Source organism: Dermacentor albipictus, chromosome 7 (genome assembly GCF_038994185.2).
Source record: "Dermacentor albipictus isolate Rhodes 1998 colony chromosome 7, USDA_Dalb.pri_finalv2, whole genome shotgun sequence".
In the NCBI taxonomy this organism is placed as follows: Eukaryota; Metazoa; Arthropoda; class Arachnida; order Ixodida; family Ixodidae; genus Dermacentor; species Dermacentor albipictus.
This window is the reverse complement of record NC_091827.1, coordinates 28,912,957-28,939,570: the sequence shown is the minus strand read 5'-3', so window position 1 is coordinate 28,939,570 and position 26,614 is coordinate 28,912,957. Positions and strand designations below refer to the sequence as shown.

The following is a 26,614-nucleotide window of genomic DNA, read 5'->3' as shown; positions in this document are numbered from 1 at the left end:
GTGCTCAGCACACCCATGTAACTGGATTATAGAGATTAAGGCAAGTTAATTTTGCACAATAATGTGTGAACAAGACAGCAGCGCAGCGCTTTGAACAGGGTGTCTTGAACGCTCAATGGCACCGCACACACTCACCAAAGGCCCATGTCTTTTGTTCTTGCTCAAAGAGGATGTGCTCCCAGATGAGGTCTGTTGCAGCCCCGAGTGCCTCGGGTGTGTTTGGCAGCTGTCTCACAGCACGCACCACTTCTGGAGTCCAGCTGTGGCCCTTGCTTTTGACGTCACTGAGGACCTGCTGCGCTAGCTGCTCGAGGCTCTCAAATCCAAAAGGAAACTCGCTGGGCTTCCTGTAACAATGCGAGTAAAAAAAAAAACAAGCTTCAAAATTATAGCAAGAAATGAGACAACATGATAAGACAGCAGCATGCTGGTTATAAGAGCAACTACGCTCGCATCAATGAGATATTCCGGTGCAGCTTACTGTTAAGAGGGAAAACATGCACATACGCATAAATGCACACATGCACTGTGTAGTAGGCAGACCACAATTTCAATAATGCAGCAGAAGAAAACGCATCATTTATCAAATGAAATATGTTAAAATTTTCCTGGAAGACAGATATAAGACAGTAAAGACATGAATGTAATAAAAGAAATGCTGCAAAACAGCTTGTGCACCACTAGAAGCAACAAAGAGAAGAAATCAAGAAAGATGGGTACCAGGACCAGGAAATTAAGATTTGATGGACAGGCAACAACACATAATTATCAAGCACTGAATCTTTTTGTATCAAGATGCCACTGTGCCACACTTATGCTAAATCAATTATTTTTTGTCACTCTCAACATTCCTGCAAGAAATATTATTGACTTTCGACCTCCTACCCCCCCCCCCCCCCCCCACCCTCATAATGCCATATCAGCAGCAAAGTATATTCTCAAAGCAGCCTTCGAAACTACATACATGCAGCCCAAGCTTTACCAAGGCTAAAAATGCACACACCTCCTGGCTTTCTAGAAAACATCGAACGCAGTAGGTCACCACTGACCAACCAAGCATGCAGGGGTCGCTGAACCTCCTTTCATTACCCTCTTTGTTATTTCCCCGTCGTCGAAGAAGACCCAATTAACTCCAGGAAGCCCACTAACAGTGCTGCCTCCATAACACGAGAAAAAGGCTAAGCAGACGGTGATGGGAAAATTGAGTTTCCTCCGGTCTCTCTCTTCCCTTCGTCACCAAGTGAGCTTTGTCCCTGTACCCCTGATTAGTTTCCCGCCCAGAGATAGAGACGTTCTATGCTGACATTCTCTTCTTTCTTTTGTCTCGATTATTATTGTTTTCAAAGCATGCACGTCTCGGCTTACCCGCTGTTTGAATCCCATCGCTCATTTATCACTGTACACCGAAGTATTATGCGTGGCCCCTTTCCGACGAAGATGAAGCTTTCTCTGGAACGTCAGCATTCTTTTGACACCTATGTAATAACACGGGTGTATGCCTCACTTCCCATTAACTACCAGAGCGAAAGAGGGAGAGAGTGTGGTCACAGAGTTACAAGTGGAAGGGAAACACAAATGCAATTAAAGGGGTTGTCTCACTTTAATGCCCTTGGAAATGACATATAAGCAATGTAAACCATACTGCTAGCGAGATATTTTCTAAAGAACTGAGAATGCAACAATGTCCTTCTTCTTTTTTTTTAAATCCTTAACCATTCCTTTGACACCATGCAGAAAAGACAGCCACAAAAACAAAAGCACAACTTGCTTTAATAAAATAGATGATTACCTGATTTTCTTTATACAACCACCCACAGTGCACAACTGTGTGTGGCCAAAGTAATTAACAGTGCACTTCATGCACACGTGTAGTGATGGTGGCACTGATATGCTCGGGAAATAGAGCAACATATTTTTGTTTCTTTTATCGCTCCCACAATTTAAAAAAATCGCCCGTATATGCAACGGAGTTCTACCTCTTGAGCTAGCTTAGTCTCAGAGGCAAATTTAACTTGCACGAGAAATCAAAATGAAGCTTTTAATAATTAATGAAGTGTTGCTAATTAACATATTGCAATTTACGAATGGTAACCAGTCATACTCACTTGGAACGACTTCGGAGAATCACAGCAGCTTCAAGATACCCAAGTACCGAAATTTTGCGACAAGATGCCTTGGTGTCCCAGTAATTATTGAGCATCAGTGAATAAAAAGGCGCTTTGTTAAAAAAGTTAGTGGAGCTACAGTGCATTGACAGCGCATATCACAAAACTGGGGCTAGTTTCAAAATTCATTTCAAGTGGATGTGCCTCGTGAAATCACTGGCATCAACCCATGTATTGTAACATTTGCACTAAAGTAGTTAGTTCTGAAATTGACTAGTGAAATTTTGTTAATTAGTCAATTACACACTTTTATTTGCAGTCTAACCAATGTTTGCCTTTTTAGGTAATCCAGCTTAATAACTAGACTTGTGCCATATGCCACAGGCGATTTTTTTTAAATTTCTGGTAATGCAAAAAAAATAAGAATACCCGCCCAGTTTACCTTTTTGACTCTGCAAGATCACCCAACAAATCAATTTTGCGCAAGATCACATTCTCCTTAGTCCTAGTCATCTTTCCCGTACTGCGCTACATGCAGTGCCGTGAAAGTTGATGTAAACACCTTTACACCCTTGTTCAGTAAAACCTCGAGCACTCCTGGTGCGCTTATGCGCGCGCGCGCGCACCCGCCCACACGCACACGCACACACACACACACACACACACACGCATATATATATATATAATCTTAAAGAACACACAGAAAGCAGTTCAAGCATTACAGCATTTTAGCGCGTATTACACTCACCGCAAATTCCACAAGTTCCCGCGTACATTAAGGGTAAAATTTAAACGCCGATTCTGATCTGCAGTTCGGCTTCACGGCACTGCTTTGTGACGTTGCCGTGAAGCAACATCGCATTTAAACAGAGAGCGGCTTCGTGAAGACTGCAACGATTGAGCATACAAAGAACAAAATGAGCTTTCCTTTGCGCCCGATATCTGTGTGTACCTGCTGTCATCGCGTGCGCTTACTCGCTCGGCCCTGTGTTACCCCATGCAGAATGCGGGTAACACAGGTGGGTGAGGTGTTATGGGCGCGAAAATTCGGTACTTAAAGAGCCTACTTTGTTTTTCGTATTCTTGCGCGACAGACAAGGGGGGAAAGCGAATTCGGTAAAAAAAAAGCAGCAGCATCAGCAGCAGCTCCAAAGAGAATAGCTTAGGCAAGAATACCGTCCCATATCTGCCGTGTAAAGCAGCACCCCCCGCGAAAATGTTGCAAGCTCGCGTAGCCGGTGCCACGGCGATGCATAATTTAAGGGTCCGTACGCTGCGTAATGAGCTTCGACAGCCGGGTAGCGGCTGCTCCTTCAGACTTGCTGCTGCTCGCTTATAATGCACTGTCAGACGGAGGCGGTGGGTGAGAGATCGGGGGAGGGGGGTGAAAAGCGGAGGGAGGGGGAAAGGGGGAGGCGGCGCCCGAGATCCATTTCCAGCTCGTCCGCACGACGATAATCAACATGTTTACGCACCGCGCTCGTGTCACATGCTGACGAGCGCTGCTTTATTCATAGCCGCGTCGCGCAAGGCGGCTACACGGTGGAGGTCGCCTGTCCATCGAAAGGCTTTTTTTCTTTTTCATCGTATCACAATACCGTCTAAGTTAATGGAGCCACCGCGAACGGGAACATTGGAATGGAAGCCGTATCAGTATAAATGACCTTGAGAGACGGTAATGTAGTCGCGTGGATTAGAGGGAACATTGACAGATAGCATATCAAGAGCACAAATCAGAGAGCGGAGTTGACATTAAAGGAACACAAACAAGAAGCATTTTTTTTAGCTGCATTAACTATACTCACCCGTTTACAACAACAAAAAAGCCACACCTACTGCGGGAAGGTCCATGGCAAGCTCGCCCAATAAATATAGGAAATAAAAATGCAAGAAAGAAACGCGAATTGCGACCTTGCCTTTAAGTTCTCTCACTAGCCCACTATGCCATCTGGATTTCGGCGGCGCCTGCTCACTAATATATATATATATATATATATATATATATATATATATATATATATATATATATATATATATATATATATATATATATATATATATAATGTCGGTAAAGATATGAGCTGCATTGTATTCTAAAGGAGACAAAGATCGAGCTTAGCAAGGGTCACGGGCATTTGCTATGTCACGACCACCTGCATAGGAGAAAATATTCTGCAATCCATAGGTTGTCCTACGCAGCCCCTATTTCGAAGCCCAACTATCGGACCCGCGACGTGGCGGAGAAGCTAGGTCTTTCTGTCCCGACGTGGGAGCAGCCTGCTACGTGCTAGTGCACGTTTCAATGGACCTCAATAAAGTTTTTCCATCTATCCATCCGTGATGTCACAGTGACGCACCGACACTGAGGTATCGACGCGAAGGTAAAAAAAAAAAACTGCGGAACCCATCTCACGATGACTGTCGAAGGTAACGCGTCTAGCATTGAATCAGTATATAGCGACGCAACGTGTTGCCACCGTCAAAACGAGTTATGTATCAGGCGTTTACTGCAGCGAGATTCCTCTTTCGCGCTTCCCTGGGAACGCTCAGCGCCATCTTGGGGCGGCGCCGCGAAGCTTGCGCCTGGCCTCCGAAACGCACAGCACGCCGCGGTGCGTGCGAACGACGTGAAACACGTCATGCGCGGCGACCGGGCCTCCTGTCTCGAGCTTCTGGATGGATGGATGGAAGGCAGGAGCGTCCCCTTTGAAGCAGGGTGATGGCAGTTGCCACCATGCTCAGCTTTTTAGGAAGAAGAAGAAGGCGCCGACTAGTGCGGACGTGGAAAGATCGGCTCCCGCTTTCGTAAATATTTTCGGTCTGCTTTTTCTGTCACCTACCACGGAAATGCACGCCATTCGACACGGTTTCTTCTGAGGACTTCCTTTGGTGAGTGGCCTTTGCGCGGAAGCCGTGGAACTTTTTGTGTAGACCACGCCGCGGCGACGCTAGGCGCGGGTAGGCTTAGGCCTAACGCGACGAAGAGGGGCATTATGCCCGAAGTGGAAATGGTGTTAGGAGAGGCAATCTCCCCCGAAGAAGCCAACAGCCCAGGCTGGACGACAGCGTTGGGCAAGCACAAGAAAGCCCTGCAAGAAACACCAGTTTCAACGAGCAAGAGAGCTCACATGGGCTCGAAGGGTGGCTGCCGCACGGCTGCCCCGCAAGGCGTGTTGCAACGTCTCGCAGCCTCGTCGAGGCTCCCCAGACTACCTAGGGAGCACATACGAATTATTGTCCGCCCAAGGGGCGGGCTTGACGTCAAGAAGATAAGCCAAATCAAGCTGGCTCAAGCCTTGGCCATGGCGGCTGCACTAGCCCCCACAGAAACTGAGGGCGACGTAATCTGCCCTAATTTCACTCAAAACGTTCTCGTCGTATCCACCCCGGAGAAGAAGAACGCCGCCGCTTATGCAGGAATCCAGCAAATCCGCATAAGCGAAGGACTCTACAAAGTAGCCGCATACATAGCGGCCCCAGACAACACCTGCAAAGGGGTCATACGAGGGGTCGACGCAGACATCAGCGAGGCCCAACTCCAGCGCATGATTGTCAACCATCGTAACCCGAAGGCTCTGGAAGTCAAACGAATTAAGAACACCACCACAGTGGTTGTCCTCTTCGACGGCATGAAAGTGCCTAACTATGTCATGTGCGGCGTCAGCCTTCTGCGCTGCACGCTCTACAAACGCCAAACCGAGGTGTGCTACGCGTGTGGCGGCTTGGGACATCGCGCGGACGTCTGCCCCAACCCCACCAATGAGGATTGCCGGGGCTGCGGACTAAGCTCACCACCCGATGACCACCAGTGTTCGCCGAAGTGCGCCCTTTGCGGAGGCCCGCATCTTACGGCGGACAAAACGTGTAAGCAGCGCTTTCAAGTCCCATACGTCGTACGCAGACGCCGACGGCGCCGTAAGCGCGCCAACAACAAGCACCAGCAGCAACAGCTGGCCAAGGAGAACAGGCCACGTGGCTCCAGCGCGGCGGGAGCCCCCAGGAGGGAGCGCTCCGTCACGCCCTCTGGTCGACAACGCAGCCTCTCCAGAGGGCGCTCTCGTTCCCGAGGGCGCTCTAACTCCCGGGTTCGGATCCAGGAAACGCCAACCTGGGCCGATCGTGTCAAGTCGAAGCAGACGACGCCGGCTTCAAAGGTAACGCAGGTAGCATTGCCGGAGCATAAGGTTGATCCCAGAGTCGCTCAACTCATGCAAGAGAACGCTCGACTCAAAGCAGAAATGCAGCAGATGAGGGCCGACTTTGAGTCTTTCCGTAAGTCGTACCCCTCGCAAGTCGAGAAGCAACCGGTGCCCCCCTCAGGGGAGCCACAGGCGCGCTCGGGTAAACGTAGGGCCGCGCCCCCAGAGGGGGACGCTGACTCTATGGAGACCGAGTCCAATAACAAGGACTTAGAAAGCATGCAGCGGGCTATTCAGCAGCTCGCTGAAAGCGTGACTGTCCTCCTTAAAAGGATGGCGTCCCTGGAAAGTGCACAGGCCGCGTTAGCTACGGCTAGACAGCCTTCGAGGGAGCCCCGTCGGGCACCTTTACCCGCAAGCGCCGTCCCCGTCAACAAGACGGTGGAATGGCCAATCCAAGGCAATCACCATGGCGGTCAATCCCAATAAGTTGGTTGTGTGGCAGTGGAACTGTGCCAGTTTCCAACGGCGCAAAGCTCCGCTGCAGCAATTCGTTTCGGCACAGGCGGTCAAACCGCACGTAATTCTTTTACAAGAAACTCTCGATGACGCGCCCACCTTCCCGGGATACCGGGTTGTATCGATACGGGAGGAAGGAAAGCGGGGTTTAGCAACCTTGGTCGCACGGAAGTGCTCCTTTCAAGTACACAAATTACAAATTGGCAGAACTAGGGCGGAAATCATTATGGTCGAAATTATCCCTAACAATTGGCTTAAGAGCAGTGTCTTTCTTTTAAACATATACAGCTCGCCGTCGGATCAACGGCAGTCATTCGCCACGATCATGACAAAGGCGGTGGCCCTGAGCAAGGGAGCCCCCATAGTGATAGCGGGTGACTTCAATGCCCCCCACAAGGCCTGGGGATACCCCCGCCAATCCACCAAGGGCAATCTCCTTGTCCAGGCAGTTGCTGACTGCTCACTGGAATTGATTACGGATGCTCAATACCCGACGCGAACCGGCACGTCGGTAGTCCGAGACACCACTCCGGACCTGGCGTTCGTCAAGAACGCCCCCGGAGCAGGATGGCAAAATTTGCAAGAGAACCTGGGCAGCGACCACTTCATTGTGGAGATTACCCTAACGATTAGCACAGCCCCTACCAGGGAATTTAAAGTGACTGATTGGGATGCCTTCCGGAAAATACGGAAGGCGGACCAGACCGACTACGATAGTCTCGATAGTCTGTTCACAAGACTACAGAAGGACGTACAAGCTGCGACCAAGGTGGTTAAGACCGACCTAAAGGTAGATCGTATGGACGCGCGCCTTGCACACCTCCTAGAAGCTAAAAACTCCATCCTGCACCGCTGGAGAACGCACAGACTCCACCGCCGGCTTCGTAAGAAAATTGCGGAGCTCAATCGTACAATTGAAACTCATTCCATCGAACTGTCCAAACAACAATGGAATGAAGTGTGCTCCTCGGTTGATGGGCAGATGAGAACGGGGGGCAAATGGAACCTGCTCAAACACTTACTCGACGACTCGCAAACCAAAAGCAATCAGAGACTAGCCATCGATCGCATAGTTCATAATCAAAAGGCGGCGGGCGTATTTGAACACGTCCTCTTGCAAGAGTTGGCCGAAAAGTATCTTCCGCTGGGCCACTCCAGTGACGGGGATTATCCTTGTTATCGGGGGGGAGCGGTGGGGGAGCTCGACGCCCCCTTCACGGAATCCGAAATCTGGGAGGTGCTGCAAACGCTCAACGGTCGCTCTGCGCCGGGCCCGGATGGCATCTCCAATAAGCTCCTCCGAAACTTGGACGAACATTCAGTTGCGCTGCTCACCGGGGAGGTCAATAAAATTTGGGAAACGGGCCTAGTCCCCGACTCCTGGAAGACAGCCTCAGTGGTGCTCATCCCGAAACCAGGCAAACCTCTTGGGCCGGAGAACATGCGGCCCATCTCGCTCACGTCCTGCGTGGGTAAGGTGGCCGAACATGTCATTCACAACCGTATATCTAGGCATATAGAAAATAATGAGTTATTCCCTCACAACATGGTCGGCTTTCGGCCGGCACTCTCCACACAGGACGTCATGTTACTTATAAAGAGGCAAATCATTGATGTCGACACTAGAGACACTCGGGGCATCCTTGCTCTAGACTTGTCCAAGGCTTTTGATAACATCTCGCACCGGTTCGTACTAGACGCCATCTCAGATCTGGGCCTGGGGCCACGATTCCATGCGTACGTTAGCTCCTTCCTCAGGGATCGCAAGGCCACTGTCAAAATAGGGCAAATCAAATCGAAGGAATTTACATTAGGAGCGAGAGGCACCCCGCAAGGGGCGGTCATCTCTCCCCTACTGTTTAACATCGCCATGAAGGGCCTCTCGGACAGACTGGCCACAGTAAGAGGAACGGGTCACGCCCTCTACGCGGATGATATTACCGTGTGGTGCTTGGGAGGGTCTGACGCTGCAGTTGAGAGTGCGCTCCAAGAGGCGCTCGACATCACAGAACACTTCCTACTAGACACGGGCCTGAGTCTGTCACCAACCAAGTCCGAACTTCTATTGTATAGGCCCACCCGACGGGGGGTTAGGTGCTCCACACCCTTAGATCGAATTCCCATAGCCCTCTATACGAAGGACGGACAACAAATTCACAGAGTGGATACCATCAGGGTCCTCGGACTCTTGCTGGAATCTCGCGGGGGCAACTCACAGACTATAGCCCGCATTACTTCGAAGACGGAGAATATGCTTCGGCTTATCCTCAGGGTCTCGAACCGCAGAGGGGGTTTAAGCGAGAGCAATCTACTCAGACTCTACCACGCGTTTCTGATGAGCCACGTTAACTATGTAGCCTCCGCGTTGCGCTGGTCTAAAGGTGATGAGGCCAAAATCGACGCCCTCATGCGCAAAAGCATCAAGCGCGTGCTGGGTTTACCACTCACTACCAGCACCGCGCGTCTCATGCAACTAGGCATGCACAACACCCTATCAGAGGTGATCGAGGCCCAACGAGTGGCTCAAATAATTCGACTATCATCATCGCGAGCGGGGAGACGCATCCTCGAATCCGTTGGATGCGGTCACCAGGAAATCACGGAGCGCAACGTGACCCTATCACCCATGGTCCGAGATACGTTCAAGGTAGATCCCATGCCACGTAACGTCCACCCTCAATACAATGTAGGGCGCCGGGTAGCCAGGGCTCGTTCCCTGTTAAAAGCGGCTGCTGCCACTCCGAATCTGGCATGTTTCGTTGATGCCGCCCAGTACGAGTGCTCTGATCACTATGCCGTAGTTTCGGTTGACTGTAATGGCACTCTCATTAATTCAGCATCCGTGCGGAAGGTTTCTTCAACAGTAGCCGAGCAAGTTGCTATAGCTATAGCACTGAAGGACCCTCTACGTTCTAATATCTTTACAGACTCCAGATCGGCAGCCCGAGCTTTCGCCTCCGGCTCGATCTCAAAGGAGGCGGCGGCCATCCTCGGCAGCGAGGGGGCTGCTGGTTTTCATAGCATCAAATGGTTCCCGGCCCATATGGGAATCAATGTACACTCTGAGCTTGTTAACGCCAATGAGTTGGCCCATGACTGTGCGCGAGGTCTTACACACCGCGGCGGTTCAGGTGGACTCACGGGCGGCGACTTAGGGCTGTATAGGGATTCGCTTCTCACCTTCCACGAAGTCTTGACACATTATCAACTTGCTCGGCGGGCCTTTCCGCTACCACACCCTAAACTTAATAGACCACAATCGTCGGCGTTTCGCATGCTTCAGACGGGGTCATTTCCCTCCAGGGGCAGATTCAGTCACTTCGCGCCTAACGTAGAACCCCACTGTCCAGACTGTGGGGAGGCGTACTGCTCCTTGTCCCATATGCTCTGGCAATGCCCTGCGTTACGCAGCTCATCGCTAACCACTCTAACCGACTGGGAGGCAGCCCTTAAGAGCGGCGACCTCTCAGAGCAACTACGGGCTGTCCAGAGGGCCTGCGACAGGGCGGAGGACCACGATCTTCCGACCCCGACGTGGGTGCGGCCCGCGACGGCTACGGGGACTCCCTGAAAAGGGGGGTACCCTAACGCCGGTTCCTCAGGACCATTAATAAAGTTCTTTGTCTGTCTGTCTGTCAGCTTTTTATTTTTATTTAACTGTGTTGTAAGTTATTAAAATTCGTCATTTTCTTTAACATAGGTCTTCCTGCCCTTTTAACTTTGTCACCTCTCTGCTTTTGAGCCACCAATCTTCCAATCGCTTTTTGCTTCATTCTTTTCTGGACACGCTGCGCCACCTAGTGGCACTGCCGAGAAGTCCGCGCGCGGACTCCGAGACTAGAAGCGTATAGGTGGCGCGCCGGTGCCTGCGAGCGCTCAGAATTGTTCCTTCGCTCGGCCCGCACTCTCGGTGGCACATACTCGGTGACCCAAGTTGGCGGGAGGTTCACTGAAGAGCGGCACACACCCAGTGCAATTGTAGCGCAGCCTGCTAAGGCGTCGCGGGTTGCTGGCCTTGCGAAGCCCTTGTGACGTGGGTTAAAATCCGCTCGGAAACCTAAGAACTCAACCTATAGCAGTATTTCTCCCCGACCAAACGGATGAAGTAGGAGAAATTAACTCCAAAATTCGTGACGTACATACTGACGTACTATAAGGCTCAGGTTACGGCGCAAAGATGAAAAAAAGAAAAGGTCGGCTGTTGTTTCTTCGTGCAACGACGCACCAATTGTAACCAATTTAACGACAATTGAGCTTTGAAGGAATACTTGACCCCTCCAGTAGTTCGTTAGCGTTTCTTTCTTAAACATGTGGGGTTTAAGATCCCAAAACTGCCAAGTGGGTTAAGAGGCACGCCCTTCGTTTTTTACATGCATGGTAGGGCGAAGGCCTCTCCAAGAGATTTCTTGTGCACTGAGATATATGCCAGTATAAACGAACGAAGGTGAGTATGAGTCAGTAGTAGCAGTAGTAGTAGTAGTAGTAGTAGTAGTAGTAGTAGTAGTAGTAGTAGTAGTAGTAGTAGTAGTACCGTAGTGGTGATGGTCAAGACAAAGAATAAGATATATGTACTGACAGTTTATTAGTGCACTGGGGAAAGAAGACCGCAGAAATGTGGTCGGATCAAGAGCATATATCCTATGCTTACGAGAACATGACAAACAAGTTCTGCTGAAGTTCGCAAGGTATACAGGGTTTGTTTATTAAATGGCCCCGAAACAATTTCGTTAAGTAATAACAGAATGGCCTCCCTATTCATGCAAGTCGCCTCACGAATCTCCTGTCACAATTTTTTTTTTCGAATCGTTTCCGACTATTCGCGGAGTTGGAGTTAGTCATCGCCCCCCCCCCCTCTCTCTCTCTCATTTCGTCACCGGCAGGACCTCACCCGAAAGTTGAGTGTCTCGGCTGATACTGATGATTCACCGGCCTCCCCCTTTGAAACGGGGCAGTAACGAACAATCATCTGGCCTGTTTGAAGAGGACTCGTCGCGGCAACCAGTGGCGGCCGCGGTAGACTAGGCTACGCAGAACGCCGCGCTGCTACTACCTCGAGCAAGCGAGGAGAGGATGTAGTCGTCATCAGGAACATGTGGTCGAGCGTTAAAAGGCACAGTAGTAGCGACCTGACGCGGTAACCGGACGAATTCGGCAGAACACAGGGACGGATGATGCGCATAAGAAACAAAGTAGCTGTCAGAAGGAAGGTCCAACTACACGACACCTGTAGCACAGTCTATTAGGGCAGAATGGGTCGAAAGTTCAGCCCCAGAATCGGGTCATGTGAACAGTGCTCCAACACAACAAATAAGGCGGTGGTTTGATGGCCGGCAATCGATGCTCGTGCTGTACACATGGCCGCCAACCACTGACGTACTGCCGTCGGAAACGCGTACTGTGCATGGTATGGCAGGCGGTGAAGACCTTTCTGAGTCTTTTGCGAAGAGCGGCACTCAATACAGACTTCTGCACACTGGTGTCTACGAGGGACTTGACTGGGACACCATCCACCTCAACGTCTAATATACTTCCAAGGGTAGGCGATGTGATCAGAGGATTTGCAGGTCGGGTCGTTGATGCAGCGTCACCTCCGGGATCTGCACCGACTAGTTTTCTTGTGGCACGAACGCGGGAGAAGAAGAACGGCGGGCCTGCGGCGAACGAGACCGACGACTTAAGTAGGAGCGATGGTGACCGGCTGGTTCGGAAGGTCGGAGGTACGTTGTCTGTATTCGTAGATGAAGGATGCAGAGAGAAACGGGGAGCACCTTGATCTGGACGGTCGGACGGGAAGCTCCACCTAGGGGGCGATGACCAACGACTGCGGCAATGACGAGCGATATGTCCAACACGCGAGAAATTGAAACAAATCGGCCTATCGTCCGGTGTTCTCCAGTCGGCAGGGTTACGACGGCGAGTTGGAACCGGTGAAGACGGGGAAGCAGTGGTTGGGCGGGGCCTGTCCTGACTGAGAGCGGCACCACGAACGGGGCAGGGAGACGGGAGGCCTAAATTCGCCATCTCCTGTCTGACAACGGCCTGCGAGGCAGAACGTGCGTTGTCTGGGCAATGCTGATGAGGAACCGCGGGAGACATGGCTTCGAGCTCGCGACGCATTAACCGCATCGAATTTTCTTGTCCAGACAGAGGAGGTCCACGTGGCTGTTTCTCACACGAAGACGTCGAAGCTGTATTTGGTAGGCCGTTGAACTGCTGCGTAATGCGACGACTTTTCAACAGTTCGAAACTCCGGCACTCTTTGATGATCATGATGATCATAGTTCTTGAGTCATAGTTCTTGCAGATAAGCATGTTGAATGCGTCATCTGCTGTGCCCTTCAGCATGTGGCCAATCTTGTCGGTCTCGTTCATGTCTGTCAACTTTACGACAGAGCGCGAGGACATCTTGAATATGTGTCACGTAAGATTCTGTCGACGTTTGAGCACGGGTCGACAGCTCCTTCTTCGCTGCCAGTTGACGGCCAAAGGGCTTTTCAAACAGGTCTAGAAGCTTCTGCTTGCAGACGTCTCAACTCGTTACGTCTCGTTCGTGGGTCTCCAACCATGCTAGCGCTGTGTCTGAGGTAGAATATCACATTCGCTAGCATTAGCGTTGGGTCCCACCGATTATTTTCGCTTACACGCTGATACCGGGTAATCCAGTCTTCAACGTCCGTACCATCGATGCCACTGAAGGTCCCTGGGTCTCGCGGCTGGGACAACACGACGGAGGTCAGAGTCTGCGACTACCGCAGGTGGTCATCGTGGCGCTTTGGCTGTCGATCATCGTGTCAGGGCTCCACGCGGCGACCGCTGCGGAGCTCCGTGTTGGTACCCCGCACGTCCACAAGAATGTTGCGAATATGTAGCTTGAAAGAAGCACGAATGTTGTTTATGCAAGGCGAATGCTGTGAAGGCACCAGCTGACACTAGGTCATGGTGGCCCAAGCGCCCCAACAACAAAATAACACTTCTTCGCCATCGGCTCTCGTCTGCACGCGCCTTGTTCTGCATCGCGACAAAATATATATATATATATATATATATATATATATATATACACGCAATGAACGCGCTAGCGTATTGTGGCGCATTGCGACTGCATTTGCCTAAGTGCAGTTTGCTTTGCAGTAATGCGGCGCCTAATCAGGTTTAATTTGCCTCCCTTATCTCCTCTCGAAGAAAGAGTAAACACGACAAAAATATCGATGTTGTTTACGCCAGCAGCAGCAGCAGCAACGGCAGCAACACTGACAAAACGACAACGAGGACAACTTACTGCAAGGAGACCCACGGTCACTCCAGTGTTTACCAAGGCGTCGCGCGCCCTAATCTCCTAAAAGCGCGGGTCGCGCGAATTATCCGGCCATTAGTCGTCGCGCGCGTTTAACACATCCGAGCCATCCTCATCCACGCATGCAAGGAGAACCCATACGGGAAGAACGCGCACACACGCATGCACACACACGCACGCTCCCATCTCTCTCACACACGCAAATAACACACACACACGGTCGGTCACTATACTGTTCACATAAACGCAAGCACACACACACACAAGCTCTCGCATAGAGAAGCGGTTCTTGAAGGGAAAAGGAAAGGTTAACGCTATTTTCTGCAGCCCTTGCGGGAGCACGGCTCAGCGTCAACAGGGGGGGGGGGGGGGGGGGATAGTGGGAAAAAAGGAGATAGGAGAGTAGGGGGTTAAAGTGTATAAGAAAAGCAAAATAACACGCTTTCACTCACACATACGGACTCCCCCCTCTGCCTTTGAGACTGTTAGATATGGGGCCGTTCCCTGAGCTGTACGACTGTTCATTGACGTCTCACTGTAAATAATGTAAAATAAACCTCCCAAGTTTGTTTTCGTCCCGAAGTCCGCCCTCAACCCCTACAAGACACAGTCTGTCCCTCAAATGTTGTCACACAAACAAACAAACAGCGGCAGGCGACAAAGCGCCCGTCCGCGGCCCGACAAGAGCAAGCCAGACACACACACACACACCCGCCGGCAGGAACCCCCGATGGGAGCGACTCTAATTCGCTCGCAGATATGCGACCAGCGTAAAAGCGAGGGAGGGGGAAGAGCACGCATCCATTATTCCGTAGCGGATGCAAGTTTCATATCGGCCACGAGGCCCGACTCAAACGAGGGCTCTTCGCCAAACGACCGCCAACTGCGCTCGCGCTCACGTCGTCTCGTCACTTCTCGCGCGCGCTCTCGTGGACGCTTCTCAACGCGCGTGCGTCGCTAGCTCCGCAAGCCGGCGTCCAGCAAAGCAGGCGACCCCCGCGGCCGGTTAGGCGGGGCCTGCTGGTCGCCGCGGCGTCCGTGGCTTCGTTAAACTTTCACAAATGCGGGCCAAGGCCACGTGCATCCCGCAGCCACCGTGACCGGACAGAGCTTAATGGGAAAAAAAAAAAAGAACAGATGCGTCGCGCGTGGGTATCGTATACTCACGACGTGGGACAACTCTACAGGCGTATGTGTAGGCGGCGATACGATATATATATATATAGAGAGAGAGAGAGAGGTCAGCAGGGGCTGACGTGGGACGGGCCGCGATGGCAAGAAAGGGGGGCCTTTAGCGTATATAGCGACGGTCTTCTAATCGTCGGTATGCGTTTCTGCGTATACGCGGTCAGACCTTCCCACCAACGTGAACTATGTACGGCTTCGCCGCCGTTGACTCGTGACGAACGTACAGATAGCGACGGAGAGAAGGACGAGTACACGTTAGACGACAGGGCGAGCGTTTTAGCTCGTTTATCTTGCCCGTAACGTCTGTGTGGTTCTCGTCGTTTCTCGCCCCTCTGTGAAAAAAAAAAGAAGAAAAAGAGAGTGGGGGTTAGGGGGCTGTTAAAACCGTTGCCTCAGTCGTTCCCAAAACTTCGGAACAGAGCGACTCTGTCTGTGCGTGCGTGCGTGCGTGTATGTATGTATGTATGTATGTATGTATGTATGTATGTATGTATGTATGTATGTATGTATGTATGTATGTATGTATGTATGTATGTATGTATGTATGTATGTATGTATGTATGTGCGTGCGTGCGTGCGTGCGCGTGCGCGTGTGTGTGTGTGTGTGGAGAGAGAGATAGTGGGGGACGCAAATCGGTCGTCATACCGAGCCTCAAACTAATGTGAGCAAAACGAAGTCACGAAGGACCGTTAATTTGCTGGCTGCGCTTGTTTTCAAATCGCGACGTTAATCGAGCGTACGAGAAAGAGGGCGGGAATTGGATGTTAGCGTCAGATTCTAAATCGAATGACACGAATAGAAAAAAAAATAAAAAATAACACTGAACGATCGAAAGGAAGCAACAAAGAAACAAACGAACCAACAAACAACCCGAAAGCTTCACCACGGAGGCTCGTAAAACAACAGCAATGCACTAAACGAGGGCGTTCGGAATTGGCAAAATCAAGACCGATCAAAAGAGTATAGTGAATCGAATGCGCGCATAATGGCCTTCGGAACAGTAAAACCCTCGTAGTGGTTCTAATCACCGTTAGGTCTGCGTACACACGAACAGTTCTTCCCACACACGCACCGGCATATTACAGCGAAGCCATTAAATGGTGTTCCGCAACAATTTTCTTGCGGCGCCGAAGGCCGGAGTCCGACGGCGTGGTCGATATCAGATGTAGACGCAGCGCAAACGCGCGTCGGAGCCCCGAATTCGCTTTGCAACGCAACGTTCGACGACCGTAAAATAAAGGTCACCTCGCGTGCGTCTCATTCGAATGGAAAACAACTCGTGCACGCGATTTTTCTTAAACGGTAATCCGTAAATTTTGTCTCCCGCGTCGCGATACACCGGCGCCACGTCGGAGGTCGGCCAGGAGTTAGTACTACGGCTTCGGCGGCGCAAATTGACGGCTCGTCGCTGCAACGCAGCCTGCGTGTCGCCACAGTCGGTGACAACCTGAAAATTTACGAACGGATCTCCACCCACAGGAAAGCAGTGCACCTGCCCCTTCAGCTCTGAAAGAGAACCGAGAGCTAGATGCAGAGTCCACTCGCAACTTATTTACATAAATTGCTCTGCTAATGCGAATGCTAAGCTAAACGAAAAATGAAAGCTCGTTGTTTCAGGCTACAAACATAACTACAGGGTGAGCACTGATATTGGGATCGCCCATACAGTTTGCCAAGACGTTCGGGTTTCATCCCAAAACGAATGACGCAAAGACAGATCTTAACGGGGGAAGTAAACAAAAAAAAAACAGCCGTTTTTAAACACGCAAAACCACTTGACGTCACGGAAATAAGCGCACCTAACTGGCTGGCTGGCGCATCTATGCAAATTGCGTTTCAGTTACACAGCGTACACATAATGTTACCAAATACAAAAACAACAATAGCCACGACCGCGTTAAAAAGAAGCAGCAATTAACTGCTGCCGCGTTTCCTAGACTATGTACTTCCGAAAGCTGCGAGAAAAAAAGAATGGCTCCTGCAGCTTTGCTGTCTTCGATGCATCAGCTGCTGTGGCTGACGCACATCTGTCAACTTCGTTCTGGTTATTACTGAGCTGCAGCTGTTGCTACAACACCGTGTCACAACCCAGCTGCGAGCCGGTGGGGCACGCCCGAGGAAACAAAGATCGCGCACCTGGCGAGAAGCAGGAAGCTATAATATGCGACGACTGCAACGACAGAACGAACGCGCAAAGGAAGGACGACAGCGTTAGATTTTCTCCTCCCGACGACCACTGCGTTTTGCACACGGACGTAGCCGACGTAGCGCGCCGTTGCCGCTACACGAGCTACGGCGGCAGACCGCGAACGAGAGCAAAGGTGCCAAATACGGAATGCTACGGGCAAACCGAACGCCAGAGACTACACACGCACGTACGACACTACAACGCACGCGCACACATACAAAACACGTGCAGAAACACGCGCAACACGTACAAGGAGAAAGAAAAACGGAAACTTATGCGCATGCGTGCACACCCACCTATAACAGACGAACACGCGCGTGCTGACACGCAAAGCAAACGCTAGAGAAAAGCAACCGGAGTTTGTATGCGAGCAATGTCAGACTTCGAAGATTAAAGATAACGAATAATCATTGGAACGAGAGAGACACAGTGTATCGAAGAAATTATACACAAAATGTTGTGATCCTCATCAACGTTCTAAGGTCCGGCCGGTAGATAGAAACGGCTAGAAAAGGAAAGGAAAGAAAGAAAGCACTAACTGAAGGGAAAAATAACGATACAGACGCCAGCAAATACAGAGGCACGCGTACTTGGGGACATTAACACACCAGCGAATCGGAAGCCGCCGCGTAGTAAATGAAGCGAGATCGATAGAACTCTGTCACACCACGAGATCTAAACGGGAGAGAGAATAGCTATAGCCGATACTATTACATATACCAACCTCTGGTGATTAAAATTAAATTATGGGGTTTTACGTGCCAAAACCACGACCTGGTTATCAGGCACGCCGTAGAGGGGGGGTGTCCAGAAATGTGGACCACCTGGGGTTATTTAACGTGCACCTAAGCCTAACGTGCACCCATCGAAATGCGGCCACCGTGGCCGGGCTTCGATCCCGCGACCTCGTGCTTAAACGCCCAAAGCCACTATACCACTAAGAAACCACGGTGGATAATGTCTGATGATGCAAAATGTCGTCTTCGATTACGTGCGCCATCTTTTTCGATCCCGTTAGACCAACGCACATGGACAGGCAGAGTAGCACTCTCCCCCTCGTCCTTCTCTTCTTCTTCTTATTTTTTTTTCGCATAACGTAAACAAAGTATGCCGGCATCTCGCCTGGCAACGAGTATTTATGGAAAATTTTCGACGTCGCGAATACTTCGACCAGAAAGCACACACACACACACACACACACACACACACACACACACACACACACACACACACACACACACGCACGCACGCACACACACATATATATATATATATATATATATATATATATATATATATATATATATATATATATATATATATATATATAAAACTTCTGCGGCACGCGTGCACATGTTCTCATCACGCAAGCGAGACTCCGCAAAAAGCGTCGGTTAGTTTCTTTGCGAAGGGCGCGCCTGTTAGATATGGAGCTGTTTCCTGCGATTACTTCGAGTTCCCCAGACCACATCGGATTGCAGCACAGCTAATTGAGGAATGCCGAAGCAGGAAAGCACATTCCAGAGGAGCGGCCGAGCAAACAAGTTTAAGGCAACAAGTTCACGTGCCAACAAGTTCGTGCGCCGCCGGGATTAGCAGGTGGGCCTCCGACAATGGAGCATGAGCAGCCCTCCCCTTCTCCTCGTTCGAAGTGCATTGCCAGTCTGCGAGGCAAGACCACAGAGAGCCGCCAGGTGGGACACCGCGACACAGGCGCCTACCATTGGCTGAAAGTGGCGTCATCGGAGCGGACTCTCCCATTGGTCAAACATGACGTGACTTACAGTGCTCGAAGGGTTTATAAGAAGCCTTCCAGAGAGACCTGGCATTCTGGGACATTCCCTGATTCCCTGATTCACCTCTCTCGAACTTCTTGCCGCGGGCCGCAGCGTCCGAGTTGCTGCCGGCCCGTAATGACTGTACGACTGGTACTTGACGTCTCACCTCCTTGTAAATAATGTAGAATACATACTCCCAAGTTTGGGTTTTCATCCCGAAGTCCGTCCTTCAACCCCTACACGCCCTCTATAAGGCTGCTGCAACCGCACGCCACGTTTCCGGCCCGACCTCGGGACTTCTCCCGTCACGCTGCCCGCGTCAAAACACGCGACGTTTTAATTTTCCGCCGTCACTCGAAAGTGCTCCGCAAAGTGCATCAGCGCGCGATAAGTGAACACACACACACACACGCGCGCGCGTACGCACGCGAACACACAGCTCGACTAGCTGACACTGCGGACCCAGGTACGAGTTCTCGGTGGCGGTTTGTGCGGAATGAATTTTACCGCGGACGGCTGATTGCGATTACGGTGAACACCCAACATCCGCACCACCTAGTTGGTCTACAGCAATTTACAGAAAGAGAAAAATGTCGCAGAAAAATAATTAAACAGTCTGCCGTAAAAAAAAAAAAAAGTTTAGGAATTAGGCCGAATAATATGCTACCCCTGTAAAGCGTGCTTTGCCTGTAAGACAGTGACGTCGTGTGGCAAAGCCAAACCTAAAACAGAATTAAAGAAAAAAATGTATATTATTGTGGACTACGTGCCGATATTAACAAAGCAGATGTTTAGACGTTTCCAATAAACAAAAACGAATGAGGCAGATAATAAAAGTGATATATGCAGATCCAAGTTCAAACGCAAGTGTTGGAATTTCCGAGAACTGAAGCTTTCGTGGACGTGGTTACGGTTAAGAGAGAGAGGTGGGGTTGGGGGGGGGGCTGCTGTGCAGCTGACCACCGTCAGCTGCACTTCGCTCCTCAAGAAGAGAGGACGCGTGTCGAGTGAGTTCCTGAACAACGCTTTGCAATTCGGTGACCGCAGTTCAAATCATGGGACCGGTACCCCAAATGGGTGCGACGTAATGCTAACGCATTTATCTCGCATTTACTGCTAAATAGCCTCCGAATTTTTTTTAACAGTGTAAAGCGTGCTTTGCCTGTACCAGAACAGTGTCTCGGCGCAAAGCCCACACGCAGACACCCGCAGGGCCACTGGCCTGCGACCATTGGCGACGATGAACGAATGAGACAATGAGGCACCGATTCTCGCGAACTGCGAGAATCGGTGCAAGCGAAGCTTCGGGGATCCGACAAGATGACGAGGCAAGAAACCAGCAGCGGATTTAGCTGACGAACACGTCTCGCAGCCGTCCCTGGAGCAACACCAACCGCAGCCCCCAAACTTTCGGACGCCACAAATAAAGCTTCACTAAATGCATGCCGAGGTTCACTAAGGAAGAGTGGGACGCGCTCCTGCGAAGTCCCGTCTTTGCAGACCAAATTCTGGCCGTCCAGCGCGCCCGCGATCGGGCCGGCAGGCTAGACCTGTCAGTCCCATCGTGGGATTAGCCGGGTGCGCGTTTTAACGCGTTTTTCTGGACCTAATAAAAGTTTATTCACTCGCTCATTCAATCAGTAAATGCAGCCTAACAACCACCAGCCAGTTTTATCCCACTGAAACCATAACCAGCGTCCAACAAATACGATTTCAACTGAAAAAAAAAAGAAGTGCGGCTACAGGAGCTTTTTTTTTTTCGACGTAAAGCTTCCATCTTCATACTCGGCTAGCAGAGCTCGCTCTCTCACTTTTATCATTAAATTATCGCTACGTGATGCGACTCCTGCGCCATGCGTCTCAAAGCCCCGACTGCGACGAAGCAGGCAAGGAAGGCTTCGATTTAAAAGACACCCGAGGTTAAGAAACATAAATGGGAAGTTTAAAGGTTTCCCCACACCCTCCCGTAAAGCGTGCTCTCCCTGTCAGGCACGAGCGTCCAGGGGCAAAGCCGACCCACTGCCAAGAGCGGCGGTGGCGAGTGAAGGGAGCTAGGCGATTCGCCGGTCCAAGTCTTGGCAACAGTGTATACAGGAACAACGATAAGGCGAGCCAGTACCAAAGGCGATTCGGAAAATCACTTGATCGATCTCGCAACCGGAGACCTCCCACATCCCCTCTTTCTTATCGTTTCTTAATTCTCTCAGTTCGCCTACTTCCACGTCCAAGAACGAACAGACGACAACACAGCACGTGGAAAGCGAACAAAACGAGGCGCCCTATACATTTGACACTCCAGATCTTCGCGACAAGACATTAGGGAGCAACCATGACAAAAAGAAAAACGGGAGGGGGGGAGGAAGGGAAGAACGAAAGATACAAATAACGAGCACGAAAGAACGAAAAAAAGAAGAAACACTGGAAGAAATAAAGGAAGGACACGTAAGAAAGGGGATAACGAATATAGAACGAAGGAAGAAATTGACGAAGGGACGGACGCGGAAATAAAGAAAATAAAAGCAATAAGAGCCAAAGGAAATAAAGTATAAGAAGGACAAAGAAGAGAAAAAGGAGTGACGAAGAACGGCGAAAAACGCCCGAAGAAAGAAAGAGAGATTCGGAAGACAACTAGAGAAAAAACGAGCAAGAAATAAAAAGAGAAAGATCTGGTTTGGAAACGCGTGTGGGTCTGCGACAGTCACAGCGTCGCACAAAACCGAAAGCGGGAAATTAAAAGAAAGAATCGAACCGGCAACGCGAGGAGCTTAGTAGTGTCCTCGCCGGTCGATGCGATCGACTACTACACGACGACGTCGCCGGCCGAAGTAATAGGAGAGAGAGAGAGAGAGGGGCGGGGGGGGGGGGGGCGTTGGTGGCGGCTTGTCGCGAAGGCCAGTTGATCTTATCCTCGTGGACGGGGAAAAGCGAGCAGCGTCATGCAGAGGGGGTGGGGGGCGTATCGCTTAAAAGGCCGAGGAGAAGGGGGTGAGAGGGAGATGGCAGTTTGCTTAGAGAAGCGTCGCACGTGTCAGACCGGACAGAGAAAGGCGGCTCGGAGCCGTGGTCTTGGAGACAGCGGGGGCTGCCGCTACTACAAGGCCGATTCACGCAGTTCGCTAAAACGGGGCTCTAAAGCGCGGTCGAGAACCGATTGATTGATTGATTGATTGATTGATTGATTGATTGATTGATTGATTGATTGATTGATTGATTGATTGATCTATCGTAACGACTCTGTGTGTCTTCGCGGGCTTCTTTCACGCTCGGAAAAACACTTTTCTGTAGCGCGTATCGAGCAACAGAAAGCTGTATCGAAAGTTTTTCGTGTTGCGCCACTATGTTCTCATTAACACTTTTCATCCGATTATAATATTTGAGAAGGTGATTATTTACTTAAGACTAATTATGCAATCAGACGGAAATGCAAAAAAATAATCTGAGCATCTTCAAGCGACGGCAAACAACGTTACCTTGGTTCTGTCCAGCCACGCGGCACTCGCATATCTTTAAATCTTGGTGCGTGATAGTTGGGAAATCCTGTATAAAACAGCGCCATTCAACCGGCTGTCCATATGGCTTGGCCAACACCTTCAGGGAATCCGCGTTTGATTGCGAGCTGTGATTACACCGTCGCGCGAAGCTGTAAAACGGCGCTTAATTAGATACGCAATCGGCGACGTTGCTCTAAACTTTAGCGGGGCCCCACAGATAATTATACAAACGACGCAAACCAAATGATCGTGGCGAAGTGTAGAACTTAACATTTCTGCAAAAATGTGGCCAGTTCAGCCATTTAGCGAACATGCGGCGTTTGTTTCGTTTCTCACTGTATACAGCGCGGATGTATACATAGCATGACATTCTGAGATAATGCGTTCAGATGTGCAGAAATCTGCGTAGACTTATACATTAAACACTGATGTGCATCCCTCGAGCAATATGCTAAGGAAACAGCCAAACTGCTTTCCAGAGGCTGTAGTGGCCAAACACAGATCATCATCATCATCAGCCTGGTTACGCCCACTGCAGGGCAAAGGCCTCTCCCATACTTCTCCAACAACCCCGGTCATGTACTAATTGTGGCCATGCCGTGCCTGCAAACTTCTTAATCTCATCCGCCCACCTAACTTTCTGCCGCCCCCTGCTACGCTTCCCTTCCCTTGGAATCCATTCCGTAACCCTTAATGACCATCGGTTATCTTCCCTCCTCATTACATGTCCTGCCCATGCCCATTTCTTTTTCTTGATTTCAACTAAGATGTCATTAACTCGCGTTTGTTCCCTCACCCAATCTGCTCTTTTCTTATCCCTTAACGTTACACCTATCATTCTTCTTTCCATAGATCGTTGCGTCGTCCTCAATTTGAGTAGAACCCTTTTCGTAAGCCTCCAGGTTTCTGCCCCGTAGGTGAGTACTGGTAAGACACAGCTATTATATACTTTTCTCTTGAGGGATAATGGCAACCTGCTGTTCATGATCTGATGTCATACACAAAGATGTCTTACGTAAAGGCGTTCTTATAAAAATGTTCTCTCACAAAAAAAAGCAACATCACCGAGGATTACGATACTCCCTATGCGAAATTTGAGCGCAGCACCTATAGGGGGAGTTTTCACTTCGCGATATGCTGACTGGCGCGGACAATCTGTCTCGTGCGGCACGTTGCAAACGGAGCCAAGTGTGGCGCGGCTGCCTCGCTAATCGGGAGATCGCGAGAGGCAGCGCGTGCCGGGTGACGCGTGGGCGCGACTCACAGCGGCCGCCGCAGACAGACCTCCGTTCATGCAGCGCTTTGTTTCCATATATGGTATCGGCGCGGACACGCTCGCAGAACGCCGTCGGTGAACAGACGACGGCGCGCTACCCTGGCGCCACCTCGTAGCGGTCGCCGCCGCAGAGCCCGTCTTGCGAGGCACTGCACGCTTTTCTCGTCACCCTTTCGCCACGGAGGAAGGAAACTAAGGAGAGGCCCTACCCCCTCCGCGCGCTAGGAGAAAAGTGTGGCGGAAATTACGTAAGGTTCTCATTCTTTTGCTGCTTTTTTATTTATTTTGCTGCATGGTCACGCCTTTTGGGCCACAATGGCGGCGTTGTTCTGATTTTGAGCGCTCACACGTGTTGCTCTGGAAGGTTTCGTGCCGTGGCAAAGGCGCTGTGTTGGGCGGGTTTGCGTTAGTCACCGTGTCTTGTTGCGCTGTGTTTACCTGCACCGTGCTCTGCCGGATGTTGCGCGAGCGCGCGAAACCACGCGCAGCGCGGCGTGGTTTCGCGAAAGATGTAAACAAGAAAGGAGGGTGGCACAAAAGGTGGAGCATCGCCATGAGCAACGCCAACTTCCGGCTTCACTTTTGCTTCACAAAGAGTGACGTCAGGGCGTCTCCTTAGTTTCCTTCCTCCGTGCCCTTTCGCCATGCTCTCCTCCTCCGCTTTCTGCCGCACGCTTTCAGTGTATGGCCTCCTCCTCCGCTTTCCTCCTCGCGCTCTCTTCGCTATGACCGCCTTTCATTCCGCGCTGCGCCCGGCGTTCGCTCTTTCATCTTTCGGTGTGCTCGTTAGCTCGGTTACGAGGGACGCCGACGCTCAATGCAGGAACGGGTGTCTAAGAAGTGCACTCTAAAGAAAAAAAAACTACTTCAGCGTACACTCTGCCCGGATTGTGGCACTGAATTTTGCTGGTTAAATCACACGCTCTGGTAGAGTGCCCTGTGTTACAGGATTTTAACCGAGAAGAAGACTGGACGAAGGCCATCACAGACCCCAGAGAAGACGTCCAGCTCCTGGCTGTCCAGAGGGCCCGTGAACGAGCGGAGAGGCGTGGCCTCTCTGTTCCGACGTGCGACTAGCCAACGTCTGGGCAGGGACCTACCTAACAGGCCGCCTGCCTAGCTCCTCAGGACCCCAATAAAGTCGTTTACTACTACTACTACTGCTGCTGCTACTACTACTACTACTACTGCTACTACTACTACTACTACTACTACTGCTACTACTACTGCTACTACTACTACTACTACTACTACTACTACTACTACTACTACTACTACTACTACTACTACTTGAGCATACCCCTCGCATATTAACGTATCAGGTATGAAGCCACAAATCAAGAATACGAATTCGGCGCTACTGCTCACACTGCTAGCGACTGTATACAGTTCAATCTAAACCTAGAAAATTACGTGATAATGGGCGTTGATGTACGTATCACCGGATGCATACTATATATGTTCTGCCTAGTTGAACTCCACACTCGAGAGCTTTTTGTTACCGACGACGCGCGCAGACACGCGCTGGCCTGCACAGCACACCGACGAGGAAAGTGTGTGTGTGTGTGTGTGGGGGGGGGGGGGGGGGTCTCGAGAGAGGCGCGACGGCTAGCGTGATTGATTGCTCGGCCGCGCAGGCAAGAAGAGCCTGCGCGCCGAGGGCACTTTGTCGCGCCCGCATAGTATGCACAGAGAGCCGGCGCAAGCGAAAGGGGCTGTTTACACACACCACCGAGAAGGCCGAGAAAACGAAGATAAAAAAAGGCGATGACTACCCTGTACACATGCACTTCCTCCCCGTCTTCTGCCCTCCTTAACCTCCCCTCGGTGGGCGCAAACTTCCACGTCTGTTAATGACATGTGGGACCGCTTCGAGACTGAGAGAGATATCTTTTCCCACCGTACACACACACGCGCGCGCACACACACACACACACACACACACACACACACACACACACACACACACACACACACACACACACACACACACACACACACACACACACACACACACTTCCCAATTGTTTTCTTCTCGCCAGAGGATGCGCTCCACTTACCCGAGAGAAAAAAAAAAAGGCTTTGTACCGAAACCTTATATCACCGCGCGCCTCAGCAACTATATAATTACGTTCTGCGAGCAGAAACACAATACAGTCGAGCGGCTTCGCGGCGAACGCCTCTACAGCGAAATTACCCGTATAGCGAAGGAATAACTCTGTCCCAGTTCTATTGGGAGGTGTGCGGAGCGCGACCTTTGCAAGAGAGTGACCCGCATAACGAGTGATTTCGGAGGCTACATGCACTTCGTTATAAACGCATTTCGACTGCGCGGGAGCCCGTGTCATCCTGCAGCTGCACTGACGAAACGAGGGAGCACGTTCCGGAGTAGGCATGATGATGATGATGATGATGATGATGATGATGATGAGGAGGAGGAGGAGGCGGAGGAGGAGGAGGAGGAGGAGGAGGAGGAGGAGGAGGAGGAGGAGGAGGAGGAGGGAACGCAGTTCGATGCACTCAGTCGGCGCCGCGCGGAGGGCGATCAGTGACGGACAATGGGGGAGCCAACCTCCTTCTGGTGGTAGGCTGACGCCACCCGTAGCTTTGGCTTCGCTGCGCGGAACTTATGAAC

At 50.9% G+C, this 26,614-nt stretch overlaps 1 protein-coding gene across 2 annotated transcripts in view; it reads right to left on the bottom strand.

Annotated features, from left to right (window-relative positions):
* The window catches only part of LOC135917477 (apoptosis-resistant E3 ubiquitin protein ligase 1), a 97,470-nt gene that overhangs the window by 33,961 nt on the left and 36,895 nt on the right, over positions 1-26,614 (bottom strand). For both annotated transcript variants that reach the window (XM_065451043.1, XM_065451042.1), the window contains exon 4: positions 136-347. In XM_065451043.1, coding sequence (XP_065307115.1) covers positions 136-347 — 212 coding nt within the window. The remainder of the gene's footprint in view (positions 1-135; positions 348-26,614) is intronic.